Below are 27,401 nucleotides of genomic sequence, written 5' to 3' on the forward strand. Positions count from 1 at the left end.
AGAACTTATTTCTTGTTTTATCTAAACTGTATTTCAGATATTGTGGGAATAAATGATCCAAACTTAGTTGTACATCGACTAGATAGCGGAGAGGTCTGTTTCTTAAATGGAAGGGGGCAACTCCTTTCTCTTCAGAGGCGTCTTTTAAAGGGCAAAACCGTGAGGAAAGCTTCGACCTGCTCCAAAACGGACAATACCTCTGAGGAAAAGCAGTCGCTTCCGCTGTCTGAGACCGGTGGGGACGAGGTCGAAAGCGGCAGATCCCCCCGTAGCGCTGGACGCGCAGGCCGGAGGCCGACCTCACTTTGACCTCAACAATGGTGTTTTCATTGAGAGCCCTTGACCCCGGCACAGACCCCTCCGCTGGCGGGGCTATGTTGTGGGAATAAAGGGTCCGAACTTAGTCCCACATCGACTAGATAACGAAGAGGTCTGTTCCTTAAATGGAGGAGGGCAACTCCTTTCTCTTCAGAGGCGTTTTTTAACGGGCAAAATCGTGAGGAAAGTTTCGATCTACTCCAAAACGGACAATACCTTTGAGGAGAAGCAGTTGCCTCCGCTGTCTAAGACCGGTGGGGACGAGGTCGGAAGGCGGCAGATCCTCCGTAGCGCTGGACGCGCGAGCCGGAGGCCGACCTCACCTTGACCTCAACACCAGGCAATTTCATATTTTCTAACATATTTTAATTAATATTTTATATTACATTATGTACTTCTATGTTACAATGAATATTCCCCATGAACTTCTAAATTGTTGCTTGCAAGTCTTTCAACCCCTTCTCATTTCTTTATCAGGCTGCATTTGGTTCAAGGATAAGCAAAACTAGAATAGGAATTGTCTAGTTTGCGATCATAGTGAATGCCATAATCTATTTTTACTTGTATACGATAATAATCTATATAAAAAAAAAATCATCTGAGGAGTAGATAAACAGGCGATGTTTTTATTCCAGAAATAGCTTGTTATAACATTTTTGTCGCTTGGAATAGTTGTGCCTGGTTTCAGTTGCTGTGGTAGGTATATGTACTAAATCCAATCAAAAAACTACGAAATCTGAGACCAACACCTCATTTAGAAACCAAAAGATGACGCCCATTGGAGTCATTTTGGCAGGTTTGGTTGAGCTGCCGGGTCAACACAAGAAAAAAAAAAAAAAACTCTTATTGTGAGCCCGGGTTGCCATGCTCGACCGGCTCTTGCCATGCTGAAATGTGGTTACTCTGTTACTGCAGAGCTACAAACTTCAACTGCTTCACTCGAGTCTTGAAATTCGGGAGAAGTCCAGAAGTTTCTCGGCCTGGAAATCGTCCGACAAGGAAGAAGGACTGGAATTGACCCCCGAGGGCGGAGATAGCAACTAACCTGCACCCGCGGTGCATCTAAACCATGCTATCCCCGACCCGCGGAAAATCCCGCCGACTCACAGGCGCGCTTCTTCTATGATCCAACCCTTTTATCTTATCTGTTCTTTCTGGAATTGGCCTTAGAATATTTGGGTTTCCTTATTCCCATCGGCTCCTCACCTAGCTTTTTAATTACATATTCTCTCTCTCTCTCTAAATATTTTATTATTTCTATAAAAGAGATAGAATATATAAAAGACTTTTCAATGTGTCATGGTTGAGCGCCTATTTTTTTAGAAAATTTATATAAAATACCTATTATGTCTTTGGTAAAGAAAAAACTGTAATTCCATTCTATCTAAAATGTTAAGGGCTTTTTTAAAAAATAAAAAATACCGTAATTTTCAGTCTAGTGGGAATTAGACTTTCCAATTTTTCATATGGATTTTTCTTTCCCACAAAACATAAAATCTTATTTCTATAGAAAAACTAATTTTCCACCTATCTTCTTTAAAATCTTTAACAAAATACGAGACATTTCTCCATTTTTTTTTCTTTGACCCCGCTTTCCTCCTCTCTTTCTGTAAATTAAACAAGCTCAAAAAGTATATATTTGTTCTCTGGATCTTGTATCAATTATAATAATATGTACATCAATATATAGCTTAACAACATATCCAATAAGAAAAATGTATCAAACCTAATAAAAAAATATCAATCATATTTGGACTAGCACAGTAGTATAATGGTAAATACACTTAACATCCTCCCTCAAACTCAAGATGGTAAAGTAGAATCTAGCTTGAATTTGTAAACCAAATCACGAAAGTGTCCATGTGAATTTGCTTTGGCAAGAAGTCGTATTGTATCATGAACAATATATTGGCACACACGTAAAAATTTTTGCTGCGAGCAATTTGTATCCGATTGTCACGATAAAAAAATAGTTCAAGAGAGTGAATATACGAAAGTATATATTTTTGCTCTTATCAATTATAACAATACATACATCGATATATAACCTAATAATGTATTTAATAAGAAAAGTGTATCAAGCTAACACAAAAATTCCAATGTCATTTTGATTGGTACAGTAACATAATAGTAAATATACATAACAGTTTCTTCTAGAAAGCTTTGGTTTATTTTGTTTTTTAATATTAACATTTTGGGAAATTCTATCCAATATATAGAACATGAACACCGGCTCGTAGGTGACCTTGAACTACTGTTCATTATTTAGACAATACCCTAGGAAAACATTAGAAGTGAGGGTTTGAAAACGTGGGATGTAAATGATATATGATGATGACAATGAAATTGTGAGAAAGGATAAAAAATAGTAGCATCAAAAGGGAATGAGTTTAGATGGTGTTGTATGAACAAAAACAAAGAAGTAAATGAATTGACTATCTCATCTACGGAAAAATAAATGAGTTGAAGACTATTAATTAACAAGGAGGCGATGTGAAAACCAAGTAAAATAAGATGAAATTAGGCAGCCATGATATGGTTAACAAGTACCATAGTGGACGATGTGTTATGCCATGCTAAATAATTGACACATATTGTTACAAAGATATGCCACTTGCTATGTTGGTATGGGCATGACATTTTAGCACGAGCTACATGCACCTTAGTACATTAATATTGGTTCAGCCATCTCTTTGGTGCTATGCTTCTACTTGATATAACTAACTTATTTTCCTCATATCAATTCAGACATTCATGATACGTAAGTATAAAGAAAGGTGGTCGACGCCCTTCTATGGTTGGCCGAAAATTTCTTTCATTAGTTGTTGGGCAATTTTCTCTTATATTGTTAGCTAGAGCAGAGGAAGCTGAATATAGATTGGGGTATGTAAGCAAGAATATGCAGTGATCCAGGTATTAAGGATTTCAATGCTCAAGCAAAATTATATGACATTATTCTTCTCCTTCTCGTTTTCTTAATTAACACAACTGTAAAACATGCATGCCTTTTGGTCATTCTATTGACAATATCATCAATGCGTAACCCGTAAATGGTTATGCATGAAGACCTTCTACAGGAGGTTAGGAAATAAGAGGCTTTGAAATAGGAATGGTGCAAGCATACGGGATTTGAACAAAATGAGGAAGTTGCATGAGTCACAAAGGCATGCGGACTGAGACCAAATGGCAGGAAAAGTAGAATCTCGTGACACCTCTAAGGTGCGTTGAGGCCAAAGAAGGCTGCTGCACGGGCCTACATGATTCTGTTCATCAATGTGCTGACACAGGGCTTGGGTGCGAAAGATTGATTGATCTTTCTCCATGACACCGCCCATCGGATTGTGCTCCATATAGGCCTCAAAGCACTCAGACATTTTCATTCATTTACCTGCATAGATTTTAAAGTAACCCTCGCATGATAATATCCAATGGTGGATTCGTGCGAGGGAAACTGATATATTGAAAATAAGATTAAGCAGTGCTGGTCGTGTTTGTGTATGAGTCAAGTGGGAAGCCATCCTCAAAATTTTCAAAAATGGGACAAGACACAAATGAGCTTGTGGAATGGATGGCTGAAAGGCAAGATAAAAAAGTTTTGGTTATGTATGTTCTCCAAAAAATTGATCTGAGGCAAACATGACCGCGGACTGGGTTGCATCCTACACTGTGTAGCACTCTGGAGAGGTACTTTGGCCACATCGAGGGGGGGGGGGGGGGGCGTCCCTCGCACCTGAGCCATATTATAGTCTCTGATTAAGAGATGGTTGAAGGGTACACGGGTTAGCAACTTTTCTAAAAACAAAGGGGACGCAGAATGCTAGAAATAGCATGCATGTTTACGTGCAACGTGAAATATTATTATTTTGTAATAGACCTCGAGGCTTAATTTCTCAGAAGAAAATAGCAGAACACCTATTGCATACCACTAAGTTCTGATCAGTTTATTTAAGCATCTCATGTGGCATCCAAAAATGCAACTGAAATTTTTTCGCAAGTGACTAAATACATTCCCTTAAGGTCATGGGTAAGGTCCTGCCTCCATTGGACCGAGCTTTTGTTAGATGGCTTGCTCATGGTGTTCAAAGGCTTCATGGTTTTGCCCCAAGGAATCCTCGTGCTATGAAGCCGCCTGATGTCATTTTTGGCTGGCTGGGTCTGGACATGGATGACCCAGATCATCTAGCTCACTTGGTTGAGTAGGATGTCATTTTCTTTTTTCTTTCTTTATTGTTCGTTTCAAGTGATTATAATCTAATCAAGAGCCATTACTAAAACTTGAGTGAATTTTGTGGAAGAAGACAGTGATATCATTCCCAGTGTAGAGCATAAAATAGTGAAGCTAGATATGCATTATAATTCCTGTAATTTGTACCAATCTCTCAATATGGATTGAGCTTGTGATGATTCTGCTTGGCCTGTATATTTTGCTGCAGGATGCTGTAAATAGTCTGTGCTGAACACTGGCCTTTGCCTGGCTCTGCTGGAAGCTGGACTTGCCTTCTGCAGACTTAATTCGGAGTTCAGTCGTTTGACTTGGTGTTCAGAATTAGGCCATGTTCGCTTCCTGACCAACTTGCTGATTGCTGAATGCGAGAAACCTTCGAACTTGATTCAGCACAGGAGTCGGAAAGCCCCATCTGCTAACCAGTAAAGAGATGGGGACGAGAGCAGCATACCCTCGCTTACCAACAGTAGCCAGAAGATGGTAGGTCGGCCGTCCCTTGAGGTGGTCCAAAGATTTATCGATTTGTTCGCAGGCTATGATGCACTCTGATGCTCAGGTGGTCCTCAGATCCTGCAAACTGTTTGCGAGCTCTGCAACAGTATATTTGGGTGCTACAGAGAATCAGAGGCCGGATGGTAACCTTGTGACTGGAAATATTTGCTGGGGGTTTCATGCATTGATCTGTTTTCACTGCAACAGTAATGACTAAGATTGATGCAGCAAAGTTGTTTCAGGTGCTCCTCGTTGCTCGCCATGGATGACAGGTGATAGCAGGGGTGTCAGAATGCCTGTGATTTCAGATGGCATATGGGTGCAGCTATCCTCGCCACCTTTCCCATTTGGAATAACCCACTTCTCAATTACTACCCTCAAAACCCATCTGACCATCAGCCATTATGGAAAATTACTGCAGTAACATAATTATCAAACGGCGATGCTTCATTTCTTTGCTTGCTTTGCATAATGTTGAAAGTTCTTTTAAACCCTTTTTGAAGGATACCCTTTTTTTTTCTTTTCTTCTTCTTCTTCTTCTTCTTTTATGATAAATGCGGCATTCATATAGCTCTAACATGAGTATATTCTACCAAGCCAAAAAAAATAAAAAATACAAGCATGGGGTAAAAATGTCGATGTCGTTCAGATGAATTCTCCGGAATGCTGGGCTACAAATGATGCGACCCAGTCTGCTGCTCTGTTCGCCTCTCGGAACACATGTGCAATCCGAAAGAAGATAAACTTTCGGGCTAGGATCAGTGGGTGGCCATTCCCATATCCTTCTTTGACCTCCACACGATAACTCACAGGGGTTGCCCAGGAGTCGCATATTGGCAAATTATATTCTACACCACATGTCTGTGCATTATCCCAATCACCTCGTCATCTTTTTTTAGATTCCCATCATCGTGTGCTCATATGTATGATTGGCTCATAAGAAGGAGATGTAGCAATCAGAACCGAGCAGATAATGATCGCAAATGGATCATGGTTATCTTTAATTGGCTAGAGCGAGTGCTGCACTCAGGGCTTGTTGATCCATGTCAAGTGCCCTCACATTGTTTCCAATTTCAATCAAGTGACATCAATAAAGTGTTTCTACTTGTGAAAGACATTGCATTTGATAAGGAAGTTCTGGAGGATTTTATCTATGATGTCATAATTAAATATTTCAAAAACTCACGCTCTCCGATCGTTGGTGGCCCCCATCATCCGAAACCAGATGATATTCCCTTGGGTTAGGTGGGTCCCACTTCATCGTGCATCCAGGTGGTTCTCAGTCCTGCCCATCCACGGAAGAGGCGGCTCGTGGTGGCTGTTGGAGACGAAACAGCCAAACCCGGATCGCTTTACAGGGGGTCACCGGTCACGTGTCCCAGAATCAGGACACGTCGTCGCACCCAAAGGGACGTGGAGGCGCTACTTGCTCGCCCTGTTTTGGGAAGCCGCTCCTCCCACTCGCAGCGCGCCCGCCAAATCCTACGGCTATCGCTCCTCGCCCGCTACCGCCTCTCCCTCTCTCAAAAAATCGCGAGGAGACGACGGCCCAAAAGCGCGCGCATCGCCGATTCGAACGAGAGCCAGCTGTCAGTATTAGGTCACCGCTCCTCGCTCATTGGCCGGACAAACGACGTTATAAAGGAAAAAAAAAGAATAACTAAAAAAAAAAAATCTCTTTCTCTGTGAGTCTTTTATACCGACAAGACTCGATGCGTGACCGGCACAGGCACGCGGGCAAGGCGATCGCAGCTGTCCGTTTATTAGAGCTGTCATCCTCGAAAGAATCCTTTGACCTGCGCCGGGACCGTAAACGATATAATAACGGCCGTTGTAATATTTACTTTGCGTATTGCATATTATTAATAGGAAGTCAAAATAAAAACTAATGTCATGCTGTTATTTTGTGCAAAGATCATTAATAACTATTATTTTTATCATAATAGTAGATAATTGTGAGGAATATATCTATTTATTTAGAGTATTGTTATAATTGAATCTACGGTAACATCATTAATCCCTCCCTCTATAATATATAGATCTTTATAAGAATTATTATTTTTTGTTGTAATGGTGAAATTGTTGTTTATTTTTTTGTTAGTAAAATTTATTTAGTTAGTAAAAAATTAGTTATTTTGAAAATTTAAATTCAGCAATATTTTTGTTGAGTAAATAATACAACATCAATTGTCAAATATATTGAGCTTATTGTAATAGTATAGCGGTCATATCATAATGGTTATTTAGATATCTTTTATTAGTTAGTTTCTATACAACAAAATGATACTTTAACCGTGGTTCCTTTGAATAGTTGGATGGTTGTTATCTGTCTTAATGGTATTATTTTTTATTAGCAAAATTTATTTGATTAGTAAAAAAAAATTGTTATTTTGAAAATTTAAATTCAGCAAAATTATTTTTTTGAGTAAATAATAAGGCATTAATTGTCAAATAGATGCTGTTATATCATCTATATTGAGCTTATTGTAATGGTATAGTGGTCATATTATGGTTATTTAGCTATTTTTTATTAGTTATTTTTTACAATAAAATAATATTTGAACCGTACTCCCCTTTGAATATTAGATGGCCGTTATCTGTCTTAACGGCGTTTCTTTTATACCGTTAAGAGGCCGTTATTTTATGCCAATGGGGTTCGACTGGTGACGCTAATACAAGTTCTTTTTCCTATGTAAGAACTACAAAGAATGGCTTGTCATTAATTTCTTATTTTCTTTTTGTTTTATTATGTATATATATATTTAATTCCACTCACGCCTTCCCTCCATATCTATCCTGAAGTCCGAACTATAATTTCCCTCTCTTCCCTCGTTTTCTGCTCTCCGCTTTTTTAACCCTCGCTCTCCGCCTCCAGGCCCCCCCCAAACTCCCAGATCCCAAATCCGCCCAAACCCTAGCCTCCGCCGCTCCTCCTGCTGCCGATTCCCGCTGGCGAGCCCCCCGGCTCCACGATCGCCCCCGATCCGCCGCGCCCTTCTGACCTCCCCTTGAATCGAGGGTTTTGGCCTAGGATTTCGCCTCCGCCACCGATCGTTCGGTGCTGTACTGCGAGATCGACGTCCGTTTCGCTGGATTTCGGCGCCGATTTCGTCCCCCGGGGCGGGCGTGATGACTGGAGGCCGAGCGTTGGGGAACCGGTCGGCGCAGCAGCAGGCGGGGCAGATCTTCCAGCCGCTGAAGCGCCACCTGCCATTCCCCTCGGTGAGGCCGCCGTTCGTCGCACCCGATGAGTACCACCGGTTCTCCGCCGCCGACTGCCGCCCGATCGCCGACGATGTCGCCGATGCCCTAGTTGTTAAGACACCCGTGAGTTTCGTGTGGAGGCTTGTCGGTTTTCTCTTTGTTCGAAATGGAACACTGTTCACTATATCGGTGTCCTGATCGCGCTTTTAGTGCTCTTGATTTCTATTTTCCCCGCTTTTGGTTTCATCGCATGCTAAAATTGTTTGTTTTCTTGACATATTTCTTGCCTTTTAGGATATTTTAGAGTGGTCGAATTGGGGTGCGAGCGTTATGTTATGTTGTATTGAAGTATTTTGCTTTATAGATCCATATCGTTTTATGTTGCTGCTGCAGGGGTAGTTGAAATGCTCCTTTTATTTTAAAGACCAGATTTATTTGGGAATATTAAATACTGAAGCTCTGGGCGGTACTCTTTGCAATTGTTGCATCAAAGCAGTAAATAGTTTATTTTGTTCAGAGGTAAATTGCATTTTGTGAGAGCATGAATGATAGCTTGTGCAATTAGTTTGTGCCATTTGAGTTTTTGAGATGCTATTGTAAAGCTTTAGAGTTGACATCATCAAAATCGGCAGATCTTTCTATGGAAAGTTGACATGCTGCATGATCCAAAAATTCACTTCCAACTCGTCTGTTTATGTTATCTAGTTAGTATTTATGATACTTGCCTCTTTTGAAAGAATTGCAGTTTTTATGAAATATCTTAGCATGGATGCTTGAAGCATGAAGAGAGTGATAAGTGTTGCCGTGGGCTTCTGGTATGGATCTACTATATGAATCGAACAACAATTTCTCTTCTTTCTACTGTTTTGTGAGGAGCAAGTGCATGGAAAACCTAGACTTATCTACAACTTTTTTGCATCTTGCGGGTGCTGTATCATTACATTTTTAGATTTTGTAAACTCAAGCCGCTTCAAAGCTTTAATTTATGTCTTCTGGATTAAATTCAGCATTTAGTTCCTTGTTTAAATGCAGAATGCGCTGCTTTCTTTCTCTTTTTGGGAGAGAGAGAGATGCATGTTGCCATTTTCTATCTCAAGATTGGGAAATTGCTTCATTAGGTAGCAAAGTGAGGATCTTTTGGATAGTTGCCTTAGCAATACAATTTGTTCATGTCGAATGCTATATGTTTTGATCCATTTTGAGAAGAGGAGCTTTTAATTTTAAAGAGGCTCAAGGACGGTTAAATGTTGGATGAGGATTTTGAGAAAGGAACAATGAAGATTGCATTCACTAAGCATATGCCTCTCGTTAAAAATGAGTGTCTTGATTTTTGATAAGATGGACCAAAAAGCTCCAAACTAGTTGCTTCAGTTTGAGCTCCCCTATGGCGCGAAGAAATGGAAGATCCGGCCGAATATATCTTCGAGCGCATCAAGATCCCTCGATACTACTCGCCCAAGATGAAGGAACTCTTAGAAAGGTCGGGCTACGACCTTTCTAATCGATCGAGCCTCCCCAGGGTAGCACAGTCTTTAGCAACCGTCCATCAACTCGCTGGTTGTAGGGCCTTTGTAAGAGATAATCATTTTGATTTTTTAATATTTTGCTCAAATTCTTGCTACGTTTAATTCTTTTCTTGTTTTGATCATCCACAAGTGCTTGTGAAGAGTTCAAATCATGTTCTTGTCAATTCTAACTAGTGGTGAGTATTTACCTACCAACTGTCAATCAGCAATTTCCAAAATTTGTTTATGGATTTCCTTTCGGGTCATTTGTGTACTTTTCCTCCATTGATAAATATTCTAGCGTGAGGTCACATCTGGTGAGATAATTTCACCAAATGTATCTGTTTATATTAATGCTGAAGGTTTCATTGTGAATGTGATGTCTAATCATGACAAACATCTACTTCTCTCTCTTTTCTTCTTCACTACTTCTTTGCTTTGCTTCCGTACCATTTTCCAAGAAATTGTTCCCAATATCAAATTTATCATGCCCGCTCTCTCTACTTAATGCCCTCTGTCTTTTTCTTCACTATTTTTGGATGGCAATGCATACTGTGCTGAACATCTTAAGCCATTTGCTGAATCATGTTTGACATTGTGGAACATGTGAGGACAAAGTGCATTTTTTAGTGTTTTCATATTGTGGTAATTTGTTACCTTATGCTGTGGATGTATCTGACTCTCTCCACCACTGATTACATGCATAGTTTTGTAGATGGTTCAAACTAGAAGCATAAATGGTGGATTTAACAGCAATATATGGAGTAATGGACTGTTGTCTGCTGATAATTCTGACAGGAAAATATAAAGGTCAAAAGGATATTTAAGAAAAGATTGGATTAGCATGCGGGTATGGGAAATATAAGAAAAGATTAGGACTAAAAATTAGAAAATGTAAGAGAGAGGGAGACAAGGATTGATAATAAGGGATGAGGGGCAAATGGTGATTTACCAAGATGGAGGGAGGTATTTGTTATATCAGATCTATTTGTCAAAGTACGAGAAAGAGGCAAAAAAAATAGGGGATGAGATGCTAAAAGTGGAAAAGAGGGGGGATGGAAGAGATTAGAAAAGAGAGACTAGGCAGCTGAAATCATTGTTTGTTTTCAAAATTGATGTGTTGGCACACACATGGAACTCATTGTGCTTAAAGTTAGGCACTTCGTTGTGTTGAACATCTGCATGTATATTCTTTCTGTGTATTCACTGTTTTTGGTTATCTGATATTTTAATGGTTTGAATGCTGAAGTTGATAGCTTAATAACCTGTGCATCAATAAGTCTGCCCCTATGTCCTCTTTCACGCATTTAGTAAGTCATGCTCTGTGTGTATGATTCGGGAGCCCATCATATGTGACTTGGTGTAGCCTACTGCAAGTGGTTCCAACCACTGATGTATTGATCTTAAGCCAAGTTTAATATTTGAGTCATCAGATACAAAATGATCTGATTGCACCTGTTTTTGAAATTGGAATTCTTATGACTTGTTGACTGATTTGGTTGGGAACCATGAAGTTCAAATCATGGGTTTTATATCTTTTTTTAAATCTCGAGAGAAAGATTAGGCACTAACCCTTATCACTTTCACAAATCATGACTTGTATATCATCACCTGAAATTATAAAAATCAGTTTTGATGGGACTGATATATACTTTAGACTTCTATTGGTGGGACTGAAATCATGACTTGTACATCTGTCCAGGCCTTTTGCATTCTTCATTCTTTTCTATTCAATAAAGATCAGCCTCGACAACCTCTTATCATCTTTCGAATCTGGATCATAGTCTGCTAGTTTAATTTCTTTAAAAAAAGTTGCTTTGTTGATACCGCTTTTTTGCTTCACATCATTTTCATCTATTTTATGCTTGTCATCTATGGAATTTGTGCTTTGTGCGGCATTGTGTTCTTCCTTTAATTTGCAATGTCTTTTTACTAGGTGCTCATCATCCTTTTCATAAATGTCTTGTTTATTTTTATATCATTAAACCCAACGGCTAATTTTGGCTTGTAGATGCATGGCATTGCCTATTTGGGTAAATCTCTTTTGCTTGACAAGATGAAAAGAAGACTTTGTTGATCTGGACCCTTTCAACATGTCAACTCCGGGGTTCTTAGCTTTTTGAATGATCGCATTGCATAAAGGGATAATAAAATCAATGTTATGGTAATTTGTTGACAATGACATCGCTATGCCACCATTTCATCATAGTATACAACCATGTCTTTAACATTTATAATATTTCCAAGATCTTTCTTTCCTTTGGATTCAATCCTTTCTTGCTGTCTCACTGTGATGAACAAAAGAGAGATTTGTAACTATGCTTTTGTGAATCTCACTTCTAGGAAGATAATAAGAATGTCTGAACCATGCAGTTGGCCAACTTGGAAGTCACCACCTGAAAGCACTTTAAAGTTGCCCCAAGTTTAAAAGTTCTAATATATTTGGTATTTAAAGATCTTGAATAAAAGATAGCTTGGCCTCTGCAACATGAAAATTTGAGTTATTTTGTGTAGCAAATGCGAGTGCCAACACCAGCAAAGAAGATTTTTATTTGGTTCTATTTATAGGGTTTTCAAGATAACTTTTGAGAGCTAGGGGGCCTGAGTCCCAATGTGTACAGGTATGTCGCAAGCATGTATTTCAATGCCAATCCAATACTTTAGAATGTTTATTTCCTTTTTGATCATTATACTATCTTAAAAGTTTATACTCCCTAATTTCACGTGACATGACATTATTAAACTGCGGTGGATCCTTAGCATATGTTAAGATGTTTCAAACTTGTCTTCTTTATTAATGCAGTTCTTTAGTCTGTTTTCTGAGTAGCATCATAATGTTGGTAATCATATTTCACTGAAAATGGCATTCCATATTTAGTTGAAGAGAAAGCCTGACCAAGAAGACAATGAAGCTGCTGAATCAAGTGAGTGGACAACCAGCCCTGGATATGCTGAGGCAGTTACCAGTCCTCTCCTCACACCTGTATCAGGAAAAGGAGGTAGGACCTATGGCAGGTCCAAGGCTGCGAAGAACAGTAAATCTGGACCTCAGACCCCCATGTCAAATGCTTGTGAGTGATCCTCTTTCCAATCCTGTCGTTGCTATATGCCTGCACTGATCCCCTGACTAACAATTCATTGATTCCCCTGCAAGTGCTCTTACATGATGGGTGCATTAGTTATCACACTACTCTTTAACTAAATCTATTAAGTTTTATGGTGATAAATTTTGCTTTAGGAAGCTTTTGTTTGCTTGTAATTAAGTTCTGCTATAATCAAGTATCATTATGGGTTCTTGCAGGTTCCCCATCTGGCAATCCTCTCACTCCAGTGGGTACCTGCCGTTATGACAGCTCTCTAGGTGATTGAAGTGGCGGTTAATCAGAAGTTCCTTCTTTTTTCCCCAAATTACAAAAAGCTTGAAACTCAGGGTCTCTATAGAATATAAACTTTCAAAAATTCAGCAGTTTTAAAACTGAAGAAAAATTGATTTGAGGTTTCACTTGCATGTGCTGCTGACAATTATTACCTGTTGTCTTTTCTAGGACTCCTAACAAAAAAGTTTATCAATTTACTCAAGCATGCACAGGATGGCATCCTTGATTTGAATAAAGCTGCAGAAACATTGGAGGTGAGCTGATGACCTCGCATTTATTTCGCTCTCCTTTTTATCTAGACTCAGCGAAATGTTTCTGATTATATAGGTCCAAAAGAGAAGGATATATGACATTACAAATGTCCTTGAAGGGATTGGACTGATAGAGAAGAAACTTAAGAACAGAATCCGTTGGAAGTAATTAACCATTTCTATTTTTGCATCTTGATGTTTATTTTACTTTTTACTTCTCTTGCAAACTGCTAAAATATCCGAGAACACAGAATACCTTAATTTGATAAGAAACTATTTGACAGGGGAGTAGATGACTTGAGGCCAGGAGAGCTTGATGATGATGTTTCAAATTTACAGGTATCATGCACAGATGCATTTTCATGCTAACAACAAAAAGCATTATTTATAGCCTGCACATGTTTAATCCAGTGAGCCTTTAGCAAATTTGCGTAATATCAAAATATATAACTTAATTTGAATTCTTTTTTTTCTTTTTCTTTTTGCCTTTTCTCCAGGCAGAAGTTGAAAATCTGAGCTTGCAGGAGCGCAGCCTGGATGAGCGAATAAGGTTGGTTGCTGGTCAGACCGCTACATTATAGTTAGTAATAGTTTTTACCAAGTTGTCTAATGCTTTTATGTTTTTTACAGTGAAATGCGAGAAAGACTAAGAGAGCTTACAGAGGATGAAAATAATCAAAAGTAAGTGCGGACTTATATTCAAGTGCACATGCGAAGCATGCCATTTTTCCATCTCTCAGTCATTTTTTATTGTCATCTATGTGTTTAGGTGGCTTTATGTGACTGAAGATGACATCAAAGGCGTGCCCTGCTTTCAGGTTTGTTAACTGGCTTGTAGAAAGTAATTTGATGTTATCTGGCCTGTCAGTAATTTGAACATTAGCACTAGCTGTTAGCTGCTTATAGGAACCAAACGTGACAGTTGATATCTTCTTTTATATGCAGAATGAAACCTTGATAGCAATTAAAGCCCCTCATGGTACCACCCTGGAAGTTCCAGATCCCGACGAGGTGAGATTAGGCAAGAACTGTAAAGCAGTTTAATTTACATAGGTCATACTTTGTGCATTTGAATGGCTCATAAATTTTGATCCCTCTGCTTGCAGGCTGGTGAATACCCCCATAGGAGATACAGAATTGTCCTAAGAAGTACCATGGGTCCAATAGATGTTTACCTTGTTAGGTATTGTTCCCCTTCCAATTAATACTTGAGGATGGTTAACCTTGTTTAATCTGGCATTCGAAGTTCGAACTGTCCCACCTAAAAGTTGTAGAGAATCCTGAAATTCAAAGTTGAATTATGCCATGTTCTTGATATATATTCTACCATAGGTTTCTGACTTTTTAATTTTTCAATGCTCTTAGTCAATTTGAGGAGAAGTTTGAGGAGATGAGTGGTGTTGAGACACCCCCAAGGATCCCACCTACATCACATTCGGCATTTGTTGAGAACTCTACAGTGGAAGTGGTTACAGAAGAGAGCAGGGGGAAGGAAATGGCACCTAATGTTCAAGACAATCAAAGGATGAGTTCTGATCCAAATGCCTCACAAGATTTTGTTGGTGGGATGATGAAGATTGTTCCTTCAGATGTTGATGTAAGTTCATTCTTTGTATGTACAGATAGTGATGGTCTTAGTAAGCATTCAGATAAGGAAAAGTGAAACACCATCAATCAATGATGTTATACAATGCATAGATAAAATGTGATCATAAACCCAAAGAAGGCCATCATTTTAGGATTGACTTTTTGTGGATCCTATGTTACTATCTGTTCTTAGGCCAAAATACTGATATAGAAATTTCTTATTACACATGGTTTTAGTTAATGGAGACTACCCTGGCCTGGATAACATGCATCCAGTTATGATCTCTGCTCCATTATTTGAGATATCTTTACATCTAAGATTTTTAACATGAACAAATTGTTAGTTGTCTAGTTGTGAATTTTTCTCCTTTTTTTTTCCTGCCTTTTGATGTTCAGCCTGTTAATGAATGATATTGCAATGATGTAAAGGATTTCTGTATCTTATATTGAGATCCTCCATGAGTATCATGATGGGGATGAAAATGTCATCGATCTGGGAGAATAAAGAAACTCGTTAGCTGCAGCTGCTTTGAGAATGTTTGACTTGGATAAGACTTTTATCTATAGAAGAAGTGAATCTGGTCCTATATCTTATTTATCCTCAAGGTGTTCTTAAAAACAGAAAAAGCAATCTCAAAACTGCTCTGTTTGATATTTTGCTTGTACAGTCTGATTATCATCACTGATCAATATCTGCTTTCGGTATCCTTAGCTACAATGCCTGTTGTTGGAACTGCATCGTACCTCACAATATGTTTAAGGGATTATACAGGATGTGTGCATTCTGAGAATTCTCTATTTCGTTTTGCAGACTGATGCTGACTACTGGCTTCTATCTGACGCTGGAGTTAGCATTACAGATATGTGGAAGACAGCACGTATCCTTTTCACTTTTTTGGTTCTTATTGTGTCCTCGTCTTTGTTTATCCCGGATCAAATATTGTAACTCCTTAAACTCCAACTGCAGCTGAGGTTCAGTGGGACGCAATGGGCAAGTTTAATCCAGAGGATTTCATTTCTAGCAACGTTAGCACTCCTCAGCCAGAAACTCCACCATCTGGTGTTATCAATGTCCCTTCCAATACAAACTCCACTCAGGGATGAATATGAAATCAAGCAAGTAAAATTCAGAAACTCAGGTCGGTACCTTTTTCCACTGAGGCAATCATGTTCAAGGTCACTGAAATGACCTTCTAGCTGGGAATTTCGATAAAAAATAGACCTTCTGGCTGGGAATTATCATCATTCTGGGCGGCCAACCTAGTGTTTCGCAGGAGAGGTTGTTGCAAGAGAAAGCTGTCAGTTGCCTTAAAAGAACAGCTACCGTCCATATGTACAGTTGAGTAACATGTCTTATTACATAGGCCAGGCATGAATCCTAGTCTTCCCCTTTCTAAATCCTTTGTCATGCCCCAACATATCAATCGTTCTCATAGCCACAGGTTCGGATGAAGCAGACATGAGAATTATGTTTAATTTCTCCCATGTATGTACTTTATTATATTTCCTACATGTACAAGATGCTATGCATTTTTTTTTCCCAGTTATAACTCCTCAAGATAAAAGTTTGGGCAGCCCTTCTGTTTTGCTAATCCGAGCTTTAATTTGGTATAATCGTCATGATGGATATGACCCATCTAAAGCATAACCATGAGACTGCTGTATATGATGTTCAAACCAACTTTGCGTATAATGATTCTTTTAGTGATGCACGGGTGTCCATATTTCTGTGAATTATTAACAGGGACTGTCTGAATTCTCAGCTGTATCAAAAGACGTCTTTACAGAGATGCAAGTCACTGCCAATCTGAAGATTTGGTGATATTGTATATAGACAATTGAAAGCCTGGGCTTCCTTTCATCAAACTCAAAAATCACTATTAAAGAAGCCAATGTTCGTTCCACCAGGCATGACAATATAGATTATCGTGAAAATCTGTGACATAAAATCTACACATAGCCATTCATTAAAATTTTAATTCAAGCGACAAAAATGAGAGTACGAGGCAAAACAAGAAGGAAAAAAGAAAAGGCCAGGATTATGCAATCAGTTATCAGTCTTGGCTCTCTTCTTCCCAATCCAACTGGCTACAATTGGGGTGAGTGCGACGGTCGGAGGAAACCTGATCGGCGACGCGGCCTTGTGCGCGGCGTAAGCCAATGCGAACGTTCCCACCTTCCCACCGGTCTCATCCGTTGCAAAGCCCACCTACGACAAACATAACAAAGCACAAGCACGAGACCTTAAAACTTTGAGAAGAAATTGAACTACCTTTCTTATGCTCTACCCGGAAGTTGGATACCTTGTTGAGCAAAGCCTGGACATCAATTCCAGCGCTAACGAGGACGTAGCAAAGGGCGAAAGAAATCAAAGATAAGGTGATGGAGGTGACCAGATAAGCCCCTCCATACTTGGCCAACAGCTCCTTTGCCTGATCCGCTCTCGATTTCTCCTTCCCCTCTCCCTCCGTTCCTTTCCCTTCCCTTCCTCCATCCTTGGAACTAAATATCTACACCAAAACCGAAACAACAGTTAATTGCTTCCAATACCAGAGAAAATTTATTGTCTGTGGCGCAGAGAATTGTACCTTCCAGAGGCCAAACTCGAGCCCGTACTTCTTGGTGATCTCTTCGGCCGACGAGGATGTCGCCGCCTCCTCTTTGCTTTCTTGGAGCGCGTGGATCCTCAGACAACCGCGACCGCGTCGTGCGGGGGAGGAGGGGGACTGGAGATGGCGGGAACGGCAGAGAAGCCCGTGGCTTTTCGCGGGAAGGAGAGCGGGAGATAGCAGGAGAGCTGCAGCCATGGCTCCACCGCTGGCTGGAACACCACCTGGAGAGATAGGATACGGCTTATATTGGGCCGTTCCGATCATCATGGGCCTGGAGCTGTAGCAAATCTGCGCTTATCTTGGCCCGTGCTGCATTCCGAGTTTTAAACTGGTGAACCAACGGTGATTCGCACACGTGAAATTTGATCACATGGACTTCAGAGCATGATACGGTCGCTACTTCTATGATGGGAACTGGGAATTTACGTTGGTAAATTTAGAAGAGGAATTGGGCTTGGGCCGGCTGTAGGCTGTTTGGGTAATGAGGAAAGATAGGGGCTTGAAGATACGGAAGGGTGGGAGAGGGGACGAGTAGCATTTTTTTTTTTTTTTTTTTTTTTTTGTACAATGGGTGGCTCAGCGGATACGGCCAACAAAATCAAAAGATAAAAGACTACATAAGGGCTCCGGCACTGAGCCGCGATCCATCCAAACGAAGTATCCAGAGTGGTGAGCCGTAAAGGATGCTACCTAGTCAGCGGCAACATTTGCCTCCCTATAGATGTGCGTGATCTGGTGGGAGCCACACTCTCCCAAAGATTAGCGAATGTCGTGAAGCAAAAGTCAATCCTCACCAATGCATCTTCAACCTCCGATTCACTCAATTACCATGGCCGAACCCTTTTTGAGGAGGAGGCGATCCACGCCCAACACCCCCAAGAATGGGGCAGGAAGGATTTGATATGTTTGGAACGAAACCGTCTAGCCTCCAAGGGTGGATACCCGCATAACATGATTTTAGCATCCGGTTCTTTTGAACCGAGTCAATTTACGGATTCGTCAACCTGAACAAAAATAATTTGAATCACCGAACCTTCCCAAGTGAAAAGATAACCCAAACCCTGAATCAGAAACTAGTTTGGAAACAATCTCTTGTATACAATGAGAACTCAGATCGTCTCCTTTCGCGAAGTGCTCATGGAATCTATAAAACGATTACAGAGCTCGAATGCACTCGACTTCTCGAGGGTTCGCAAGGCAGGATTGTAGCCATCAGCCATGGCCATCTTTTTACCAGGTTCCTTGGTCCCACTTATGTCCATGGTCCCAACATGCTCGGAATCACTCCATAATTTCGGTCAGTTTTCTGTCCATCCATCCGGTCCCAGGTTCTGGTGCCTTGGGTCTAGAAAGCAAACTAGATTCTCCTTCTTTGTTTGGAGTCCTCAGCATCTCACCCGCTGCCACCATTTTGGCATTGGATTCTTGCCCATTTCACCTCATTTTCCACCGTAAAGCATGATTAGTAGTCCTCCATGTACAACATTGGTGGTTTAAAGAAGAGAACTCAGCTGCAGATTGGGTAGTTTTCTATGTGGCCCATCATTCCAAAAATGACATCTGGAACGGATGTGGCTCGATCCTAAACACTTTGCATTTTTGCTTCTTTCTAACTTTTTGGACTGCACTCACATCCGTTGTGCTTGAGGCGCTGATGCACCATAAAAAAAAAAAAAGAGAACTCGATATTTTTAATTAAAATTTCTAGTAATATGATATGTGCTTTCGATCAATATTTTTCAGAAAAGGTCTGCACATCATAGTTAATTTTATTTAATAAATATTATGCTCAAAGACTTCATAGGTTATCCTATTGTAACAATATGGTATTTGCCGACTATTCCAAATTTATTGAGTTGACAGAAATGAACTGTGACATTTATTATGCTTTCCTCTTCAAGATCAAACAGTTGATGTGTTTGATCCAACTAAAGCGGTACGATACGTTGATATCTCAATAATTAATATATCATGCACATATAATTTATATTGTTGAAGCCATACTTCAAGGTTCCATCACATAATTTTTGGTGAATTTATATTTCTTCTGGGCCCCTCTAGAGAAAAAAAATGGGCCAGTCTCTAAAAGGACAGGGAGTTTATAGTTTGTTCCTTATCTAGATCTTTCCCCAGGGAATTTTTTCCAAGCCTATCTTTGGCTGCTTGTGAAGATGCTTCTATTGGACCTGGCATGCACGAATCCCATCCTTGGCCTATCCACTCCTGCCTCGCCAAGTACTCAATCAGTGAGACGACGAGCTCTTTGACTTGAAACACTGCATCATTTGCCCTCTGAGCTCCTCTCCTTCCTTATGCCTTCCTTTGTTTAGCCATACAACTTTAAAAAGCTCATGTACACATTATGGGGTTCCAACCTTAAAGCTCCACCCTTAGGTGCATACTATTTGCTGATAGGCTATATTATTTTGTTTTTAACCATAGAGAAGGCGAAGTGAGATATATACCTAATAAAGTTTGCATATTTTTGAGAAATCGGTAATTAGCGTTACCACCATTTCACAATAAAGAGTTTTATGCAACGTTTTCCTCCTACGCGGTTCCTCTACAGACAGTCTCCACCCCCAACAAAGAAGGTCGATATCCCCGAAATAAAAAAAACCCATCAAACATCACATGATCCAAACCAGAGAGCACACAAATTAATTTCTGGGTCCCAAAAGAAACACCCACCAACTTTCCCCGTTCCCATTGTCAAACCCCACCCATCATGACCATATAATACTCCTTATTAGCCACAATCCTCGTCCGCCAAATCGCTATAAGTAATCGCCTTAATTAAATAAGAGATAATAATTGAAAAATGATGATGCAAATCCAATAAAAGCAAGCATCTTGTCATCATCTTACGTTGCAATTCTATCCGACCGTCCTGGTTCGTCATCACATCTAATTTACAAATTAGAGGATTCTCCAAATCTTAGAAATATTTTCCTAATCTAGTTTAAAAAGTCTTACCGTTTTCTATCCTAATCTCCTAATTGATAGATTTTCTCATTCCTCTTATATGGCATAAATGCTTCCTCCTCGAGTTCGCTCCGTCTTCCCCTCTGCTTTCTTCCGCACGCTTATCATGTCGACGCCGCGGCTGGAGGCGAAGCCCTCCCTCCGGCGGCCGGCCATATCGGTCCCGGCTGTGCTCGACCTCAACGGCGGCGGCGACTTCAACCTCCACCACTGGAGGAGGGCGGACTCGGGCTACACCAGCCTACGTGACATTCTCACCTCCTCCTCCTCCTCCGCCGGCGGTGGCCTCCTCTCACCCTCCTCCTCCGTCACCCCCGGTGCTGGCGAGATCCAGATCAGGAATCGGCTGGTGAAGCAGGCTGCCTACGCCTACCTCCAGCCCACCCCCTCCTCGTTGGAGTCCTCCCGCCGCCACCGCCGCTGCCGCCGCGACGAATCCCTACGGCGGCTCCTCGCTGTCCTCTCCTGCGGCCTGGCTGGCTCCTGCTTCCACTTCGTCGGGCGCTTCCTCCAATCCATCCGGCGATCGCGGCGTTAACGATGATGACACTAACGGCGGCGCGAGTTCCATATTTCCTTTTCTTTTCTTATTCGCTTTTATTCTTTTATTAAGTTTTTATACATAGAAAGGATAGAGAAGCATTGGCATTTGTTTTTTTTCAGGAGTCAAGTTTAGATTTCAGAAAAAAAATAAAAATAAAACGGGTGTTAATCCCACCTACCCCAATTCTATTTCTGCTTTAATATATATATATATATATATATTATCAGCGGTGTCGAGATCGGAGATATTCGGCACGCGGGTTGTAGGGGGGCTCGGGCTCTTCGTGGATGCCTACTTCCGTAGCAGGAGCCTGCCGGAACGACCGTATGGCAGTGAGAGGATTCCATCGGCTTGATCGTTGATTCTCCTGTAAGATTGAAGCTATGGTGTTATTAGTAGCGGATGTCAGAAATTGGAAAATTAGTAGAAAGACTAGACTAGCTGTATAACATGATATATATTTATCTCTCTAGATAGATAGATAGATAGAAAGAAAAAAAATAGAAGATGGTTGATTGTGTTAAAACTGTAGTTAGCTCCATTGCATAAAATTCACACCCTGGAGAGCCATGTCCATCGCTAAGAATGCAAACATCCTTATATCCATTAGGAGAATAACAAAAAAAAAATCAAGTACTTATTTTTTAGTTTGGTTGTTTAAATTTTAATTTCAAATATAAAAAGGGATAATTGCTTATGGTGAAATGTTCATGAATATATTCTCTGTGGAATACTATCTATAAAATTTAAAATTTTTCATAGAGGTCATATCTTCTTCGTCCATACGATTTCAAGTCACAAACTCAGGTTTAGTTCCAACGAAAATATCTCCTTTCAAATGATAGCAACCTATTGCAAAGATGGAACGTGTGCTAACTACTCCATGGGTCCATGGAGAAACGCCATCATCCATAGAATCCCATTCAAGTCTATCCAAACTATATATTTTAATTAACACAGCGCAAAACTAGGGGTGACCACATAATAATTAAGTGTCTCATGTGCCATGCCGCACAAGGGGATTTGAGTAATTGACTGGGGCTCCATAGCATTTTCCTTCAAATTTTATATTATCCATCATATTTACTGACCTATATTTTTTTGTATGATGAAATTTATTGAAGTCAGTCAACCAAAGGACTATATTATTGAAGTTGAAATTTATTTTTTTCTTCTGAAGTCATTTCCAACTTGTTTTAGATTTTGCCTGCTATAACTTCAGAAGAAAACACACTCATATAAAAACCAAATACGACATATTTTAACCACCTAAATATGGGGAAGTGACTTATTTCCTCCATCTTCTTTTCAAGAAACATATTTTAACCACCTAGATCAGTATAACTTTCCAAAGAATATTCAAAACACTAAGATTAAATTTCCATGATGCATGACTAGAACCATTGCCTAACTTAGGCCCTGAGTATCTTACAGAAAAGATAAAAGAAGGACATAGATTATGGGTTTAAGAGCAAGTAGCAATTACCTTTGTGCTTGAGACCACATAGTTGAGAACCTCTACAAACAAAGTAGTTCCTTTGTCTGTGAAGTTCTTTAGATAGAATACAAGCAATTCTCCAGATTTAGCCCTCAAATGCCTTAGCCTCTGTTCAATGTCAGGTTCATATTGCATGACAAGTGGCCGTAGGAAGGTTTCATAGATAAGATCAGAACCCTGAATACAGTTGAAATTTATGCTATGAACATCACAGAAATGTCACCTTGTCAAATATGATAGATTAGTTTAGTTTCTTTGAATACCTTCGTTTTTGGATACCACAAGTAGACGAAGAAAGCTAACTTGGCTTCTCCATACATTGGCAACCTTCATGAATTAGTAGCAAATGATAAAACAATAATTTAAATGAGGAAGTGAACACATTAACCAATTGAATTGTCCCTACCATGAAATGAGAGAGTCGCCAACGGTTGTTACAATTGCAACTATGACCCTGCAATTTCATGTCGTGGTAAGCATGATTCATTTCATCAAGATGTTTCTATATACTAATATAATCAATCAAAATTTCAGATGATTATGCAGCTCGAAAGCTATAATTAGAAGGAAAAGGAGTGATGGTTTGAGAGAATTACATATCGACAAACTATAGGCATCGAATGTGAGAAAATTATAGCCGAGCAGGAAAGGAGAAATATGGTACTTGATCAAGAAATAATTGGATAAAAAAAAGAAACAAATAAGTAGCAGAAACTTAAGTAATTATAGAAAAATGTCTGTCATGATTTTGAATCCTCCACAAAGTAATATTTGATTCATAAGTACCCCAATTCCGCTTCAGCCAATAAATATTAAATATTGTTGGTACCTTATGCCTGAAGAACATGAAGAGGAAGAGACCTCTAAATAAGCTACTGCCTCATGGTCTAAATTTTCAGAAAGCCAGAAATGTGGTTCCACATATAAATTTGCTACTAAATATGCTCTGATAATGCTCAGTGCTGACTACACTGCTTCCTTGGATTTTGCATATATTTGAACCTGAATACTAAATGAATACATTAAAAATTGATTGGCTAATACATGCATAATGGACCGAATGAAAGATACAATATCTCATCAATTATAAATATCCAACAAATCTAGCATCATCTACTTGATGGAAAATGTTTTCCATTATTAATTAGCTTGATAAAGGACAGCAATTTTTCAGCCTAGATTAACCTAGAAAGTCTATACTACTTAATTACAATAGGAGCCACCAACAGTGTATTTCAGCAAGAATCTATGAAGATATAGTTTGGGATGCATGGTGGGTGAAGTTCTTGAACATTGACCTAAGTTTGAATTCCCATTTCTTGGTCAATTAACACCATTAAAGGTACAATCTTTTTCCTATTTGAGCAATGGAAACATGCTCATCTTTTACTGACATGCTAACCATAGAAGTAATGAATATTAATTAAGAGAATAACTTATCCAAGTAATCAGAGTTTTGCTGATGAAAAATGGCACAAGAAAACAGCTCATGAAGATATCTCCGATCAAGAAGTGGTTCCTTGCTGCTAACCAACTTCTCTGCTAAACTATTTAGGATATGACATTGCTTTCCAGAGAAAAATATTCTAACTCATTTTCTACAGTTGCTTCCAGAAACTTCATGAAAACTCCTGTCAAAACCTTGAGTTGAACACAATTTAAGCATTTACTGAACAGCATTACAGACTCAGTCAATCGCCCAAAATATTCCAAAATCCTCTGTTGGAATTGGTCTCATGGGTGATCGAAACATGCTTGACTTTTATTAGCATGCCAACCAAAGAAGGATTGACTAGTCCTCGAATGGAATTGCATGTGGTAAAAAAATAAAAAAAAATTGATCTAATTGCCTAGCTTGGATTCGGAACTTAAGGTTCCATTTCCTTCTGCCAATAAAAAGAAACAACTAAATTTAAATAACTGAATTTCCCGATGAAAATCCGTCGTCTACAAACAAAACAACGAACAAAACTCAAAACTTCTGTAATTCTTCTTGCTGCTCCTTTCAAATTCAATCTTTCTTAACCTAATTTTGAACTTAGGTTTCCATTCCATTCAGCCAACTTTTCATTGCAGACAACTACAATTAATCAGAGTTCATGACAAGAATCCATTGTGTGCAGCCAAAAACAAAGTTCAAAATTTGAACTTTTCCCCATGGAGAAAGAACTTACCAGTATTGGCACCAGAACCGGAGCTGCTCAATCTCACCGGGCCACTGCCTCTGCTCCAACGTCTTGAAGCACTCCAAGGCCGGATAGGCATATCCAAATAACATCCTGCCATATTTTTAAAAGCAGAATATAAACCTCTCGTATCAAAGAATCTTCATTTAAATGACTAAGAAACGGTTTTGAGAAAAAAAAAGGATCAAGAGGACTTACACGAGAACTGTGATGGCGAGATCTCCCAACATATTTGCAACTCCCACAAAGCCTACAAACTCCAAATCAAAGAAATCTAAACAAGAAATAAAGAAGAAAGGACCCTAAGTGACCCGGTTACGAAAGCCAAGGTTTCAAATCTTGGATTAAACTCAAAAGAAGGTTTTTATCTCTTGGTTTGGGAGAACTTGGCCGCTTAGAATTCAGAGTATACTCTCTTATTCCGCGCCCGAGGGGAAGAAGCTGGAGAGAGAAGAGAATGTCTTCAAGAGTTGGTGCCCAAGGAGACAGATCCAATTCCGATTTCCGAACTACTACTCTATTTATTTATCTAATTATAGTCTATAAATCCCCACGCTCTCTCTCTGGGTTCTGGGAAATCGCGTCACAAGGGAAGATAGAAGGGGAGGTTGCTTCCAAGCGACGACTACCCGCGAAATTTGTCATACGCATCGCATACAAATCCGAAGAGCTGAGGACTTTTTTTTCCCCGGCGGCTAATTGGGTTGCTTATCGGGCACGGACGGGCCCAGTTTTCTTCCAGCAGGAGTCGACCGTTAATACAGAATTACCTTCTTGTCCACGCTATTTTAATGAAATTGACCCCTCTTTGACCACAATCACAACGGAGAGTTAAGGGTATTCTAGTCTTTGGAATGTTACGGTTAGAGTCGGGATAGCAGAATCCAATTGGGCATCTCTGTCCAACGGGTCTAAGATAGTCGGAATAGGAGGATAGGGAGAGTAGTTGAGTGGGGCAGGAAAGTGGGACTTCGTTCAACCATGTACACGAATTTAAAAGGACCTAGCGTTATCTTCGCGCATTAGTTAAACCCAGGGACGTGGACGTCGTTGGTTCATGGCGACTTTAAGTCCTGGTGGTTTTTTCTTTTTTTTTTTTTTGGCGCTTAAGCCGGCTGTTCATATCATTCATATCATTCAGGTACGAACACACTCAATAAAATCGAAAAATAAAATGTCACAGAGTGCTGTAAGCAACGCACTTTCAGTCATCCGCAGCGTGCCTTCCATGTGGTTGGTCACATAAGCCGTAATCCAGTCCGCGGTCTTGTTTGCCTCTCTATGTACATGTTTGGCCTGGAAGGCCATTCCATCAGTGTCCATCTTCCAAATGTCTCGGGTCAGGGAGTGGTCCGTCCCCATCCCGGTTGGGCCCTCCTGAGTCTTGGTGGTTTAGGGCACGATTTGATTTCGGGTGCAGGGGGTATTCTACACTGTCAAGCGTCGATAGTTTGAAGTTGTTTGGTTAGGTTGTCATCTGACTAATTAATCACAAAGCTATGACTTTTAGTGTGAGTTATTGAGTAGCATTCAAATCATATTAGTTTAGCAATCATCTGTACTGATTTCCACCTACTAAAGATGAGCCGTTGCCAATATTTAAAATGAGGAATCAAACTAGTCTATCTGCATCTTATCCACTATGATCACATATATAGTTCTCATACTTTGTCACGCCCCAAACACACCACCTATGTCGGCTACATGACACGGCCGCACATTTCTTAAGGTAGAGCTCCAAAGAATATACAAGACCTGAAAGATTTATCACAACTTCAATAACTATGAACAATATGACCTCAGTTTATAACAAATAATAAACTTATATATAATTTCTAGATTTATTCGTCCTACCGAAAATATGGATACTCTATCTATTCATCTCTTCCACCTATGATCTCAACTATAGCCAGGTACTATGCAACCTGCAACTCTCCTTGATGTGAGTTTTTTCAGCCCAGTAAGAATCCCAAACTGCTACACCATACATAATAGGAAAATAATGCAATAAGCAATATCAAGTAAAATGAATACCATATCAACACTTGGAAGAGATGGCTCTCACATCCCAAGATCTCGACCACCGATCGGGCCATTGGGTGCTTGACCGCCGATGCTTGGACCGGATCATGGCGGTTCGCCACCACATTTTGGCCTCAGCCATGGTGACGTACGTCTACCTAGTTTGCCTCCTCCGCTTGGACTCGGTCATTTTGGCGATCCGCCGCCTCCGCTCCGACCGGGTGAGAGCGACGCTCCTCTATCACCACCATGCCCTGGCCACCACGAAGGCCCTTCGTTGTCTCGAAGACGAGGATCGCCGTTGCCTGCTCCATTTGGACATAAGCACTGTGGAGGACCGCCGCTGCCTGCTCCATTTGGACACGGGCACTGCAGTGGACCTCCTGCACCGCCCCCATCCACCGGCGGTGGCCCACATCCGATGCCACCACTTCGACCAGGAGATGGAGGCGCTCCTCGGCCGCCGCCGTGGGATGGCCATCGCCACCATCCGCACGCCCACTCTTAGGTTACAAGCCAACGCTACCCAGCTCGGCACGATCGGGGGGTTGGAAGTTATTCTCCAACTCTCCTACGATCGGTCGATCAACGCGAT

At 40.3% G+C, this 27,401-nt stretch overlaps 2 protein-coding genes and 1 pseudogene across 3 annotated transcripts; 1 reads left to right on the forward strand and 2 right to left on the reverse strand.

Moving 5' to 3' along the window:
- Positions 1-7,822: 7,822 nt before the first annotated feature.
- LOC103714269 (transcription factor E2FB-like) lies at positions 7,823-16,053 on the forward strand (annotated as a pseudogene). The gene is made up of 13 exons (XR_015977440.2): positions 7,823-8,362; positions 12,623-12,815; positions 13,046-13,105; positions 13,290-13,375; positions 13,449-13,537; positions 13,657-13,711; positions 13,870-13,922; positions 14,003-14,053; positions 14,142-14,190; positions 14,318-14,383; positions 14,479-14,555; positions 14,738-14,969; positions 15,771-16,053. The product of XR_015977440.2 is annotated as a transcription factor E2FB-like (transcript).
- A 762-nt stretch (positions 16,054-16,815) lies between these two features.
- On the reverse strand, positions 16,816-17,808 carry LOC103714270 (FAM210B-like protein). The gene is made up of 3 exons (XM_008801461.6): positions 17,548-17,808; positions 17,263-17,469; positions 16,816-17,168 (listed from the first exon to the last, which is right to left on the reverse strand). Exons 1-3 carry the CDS (start codon positions 17,764-17,766, stop codon positions 17,007-17,009), a joined length of 588 nt encoding a protein of 195 aa, XP_008799683.1. The 5' UTR covers positions 17,767-17,808; the 3' UTR covers positions 16,816-17,006.
- A 3,343-nt stretch (positions 17,809-21,151) lies between these two features.
- On the reverse strand, positions 21,152-25,436 carry LOC103714312 (putative HVA22-like protein g). Its single transcript, XM_039133276.3, has 6 exons — positions 24,983-25,436; positions 24,773-24,877; positions 23,005-23,052; positions 22,862-22,925; positions 22,587-22,775; positions 21,152-21,467 (listed from the first exon to the last, which is right to left on the reverse strand). The coding sequence occupies exons 1-6, from the start codon at positions 25,012-25,014 to the stop codon at positions 21,324-21,326; spliced, it is 582 nt and encodes a 193-aa protein (XP_038989204.3). The 5' UTR covers positions 25,015-25,436; the 3' UTR covers positions 21,152-21,323.
- Between the last annotated feature and the right edge of the window lie 1,965 nt (positions 25,437-27,401).

Source organism: Phoenix dactylifera, chromosome 4 (assembly GCF_051530095.1).
Source record: "Phoenix dactylifera cultivar Ajwa chromosome 4, Ajwa_hap1_PhDact_Kaust_v1.1, whole genome shotgun sequence".
NCBI lineage: Eukaryota > Viridiplantae > Streptophyta > Magnoliopsida > Arecales > Arecaceae > Phoenix > Phoenix dactylifera.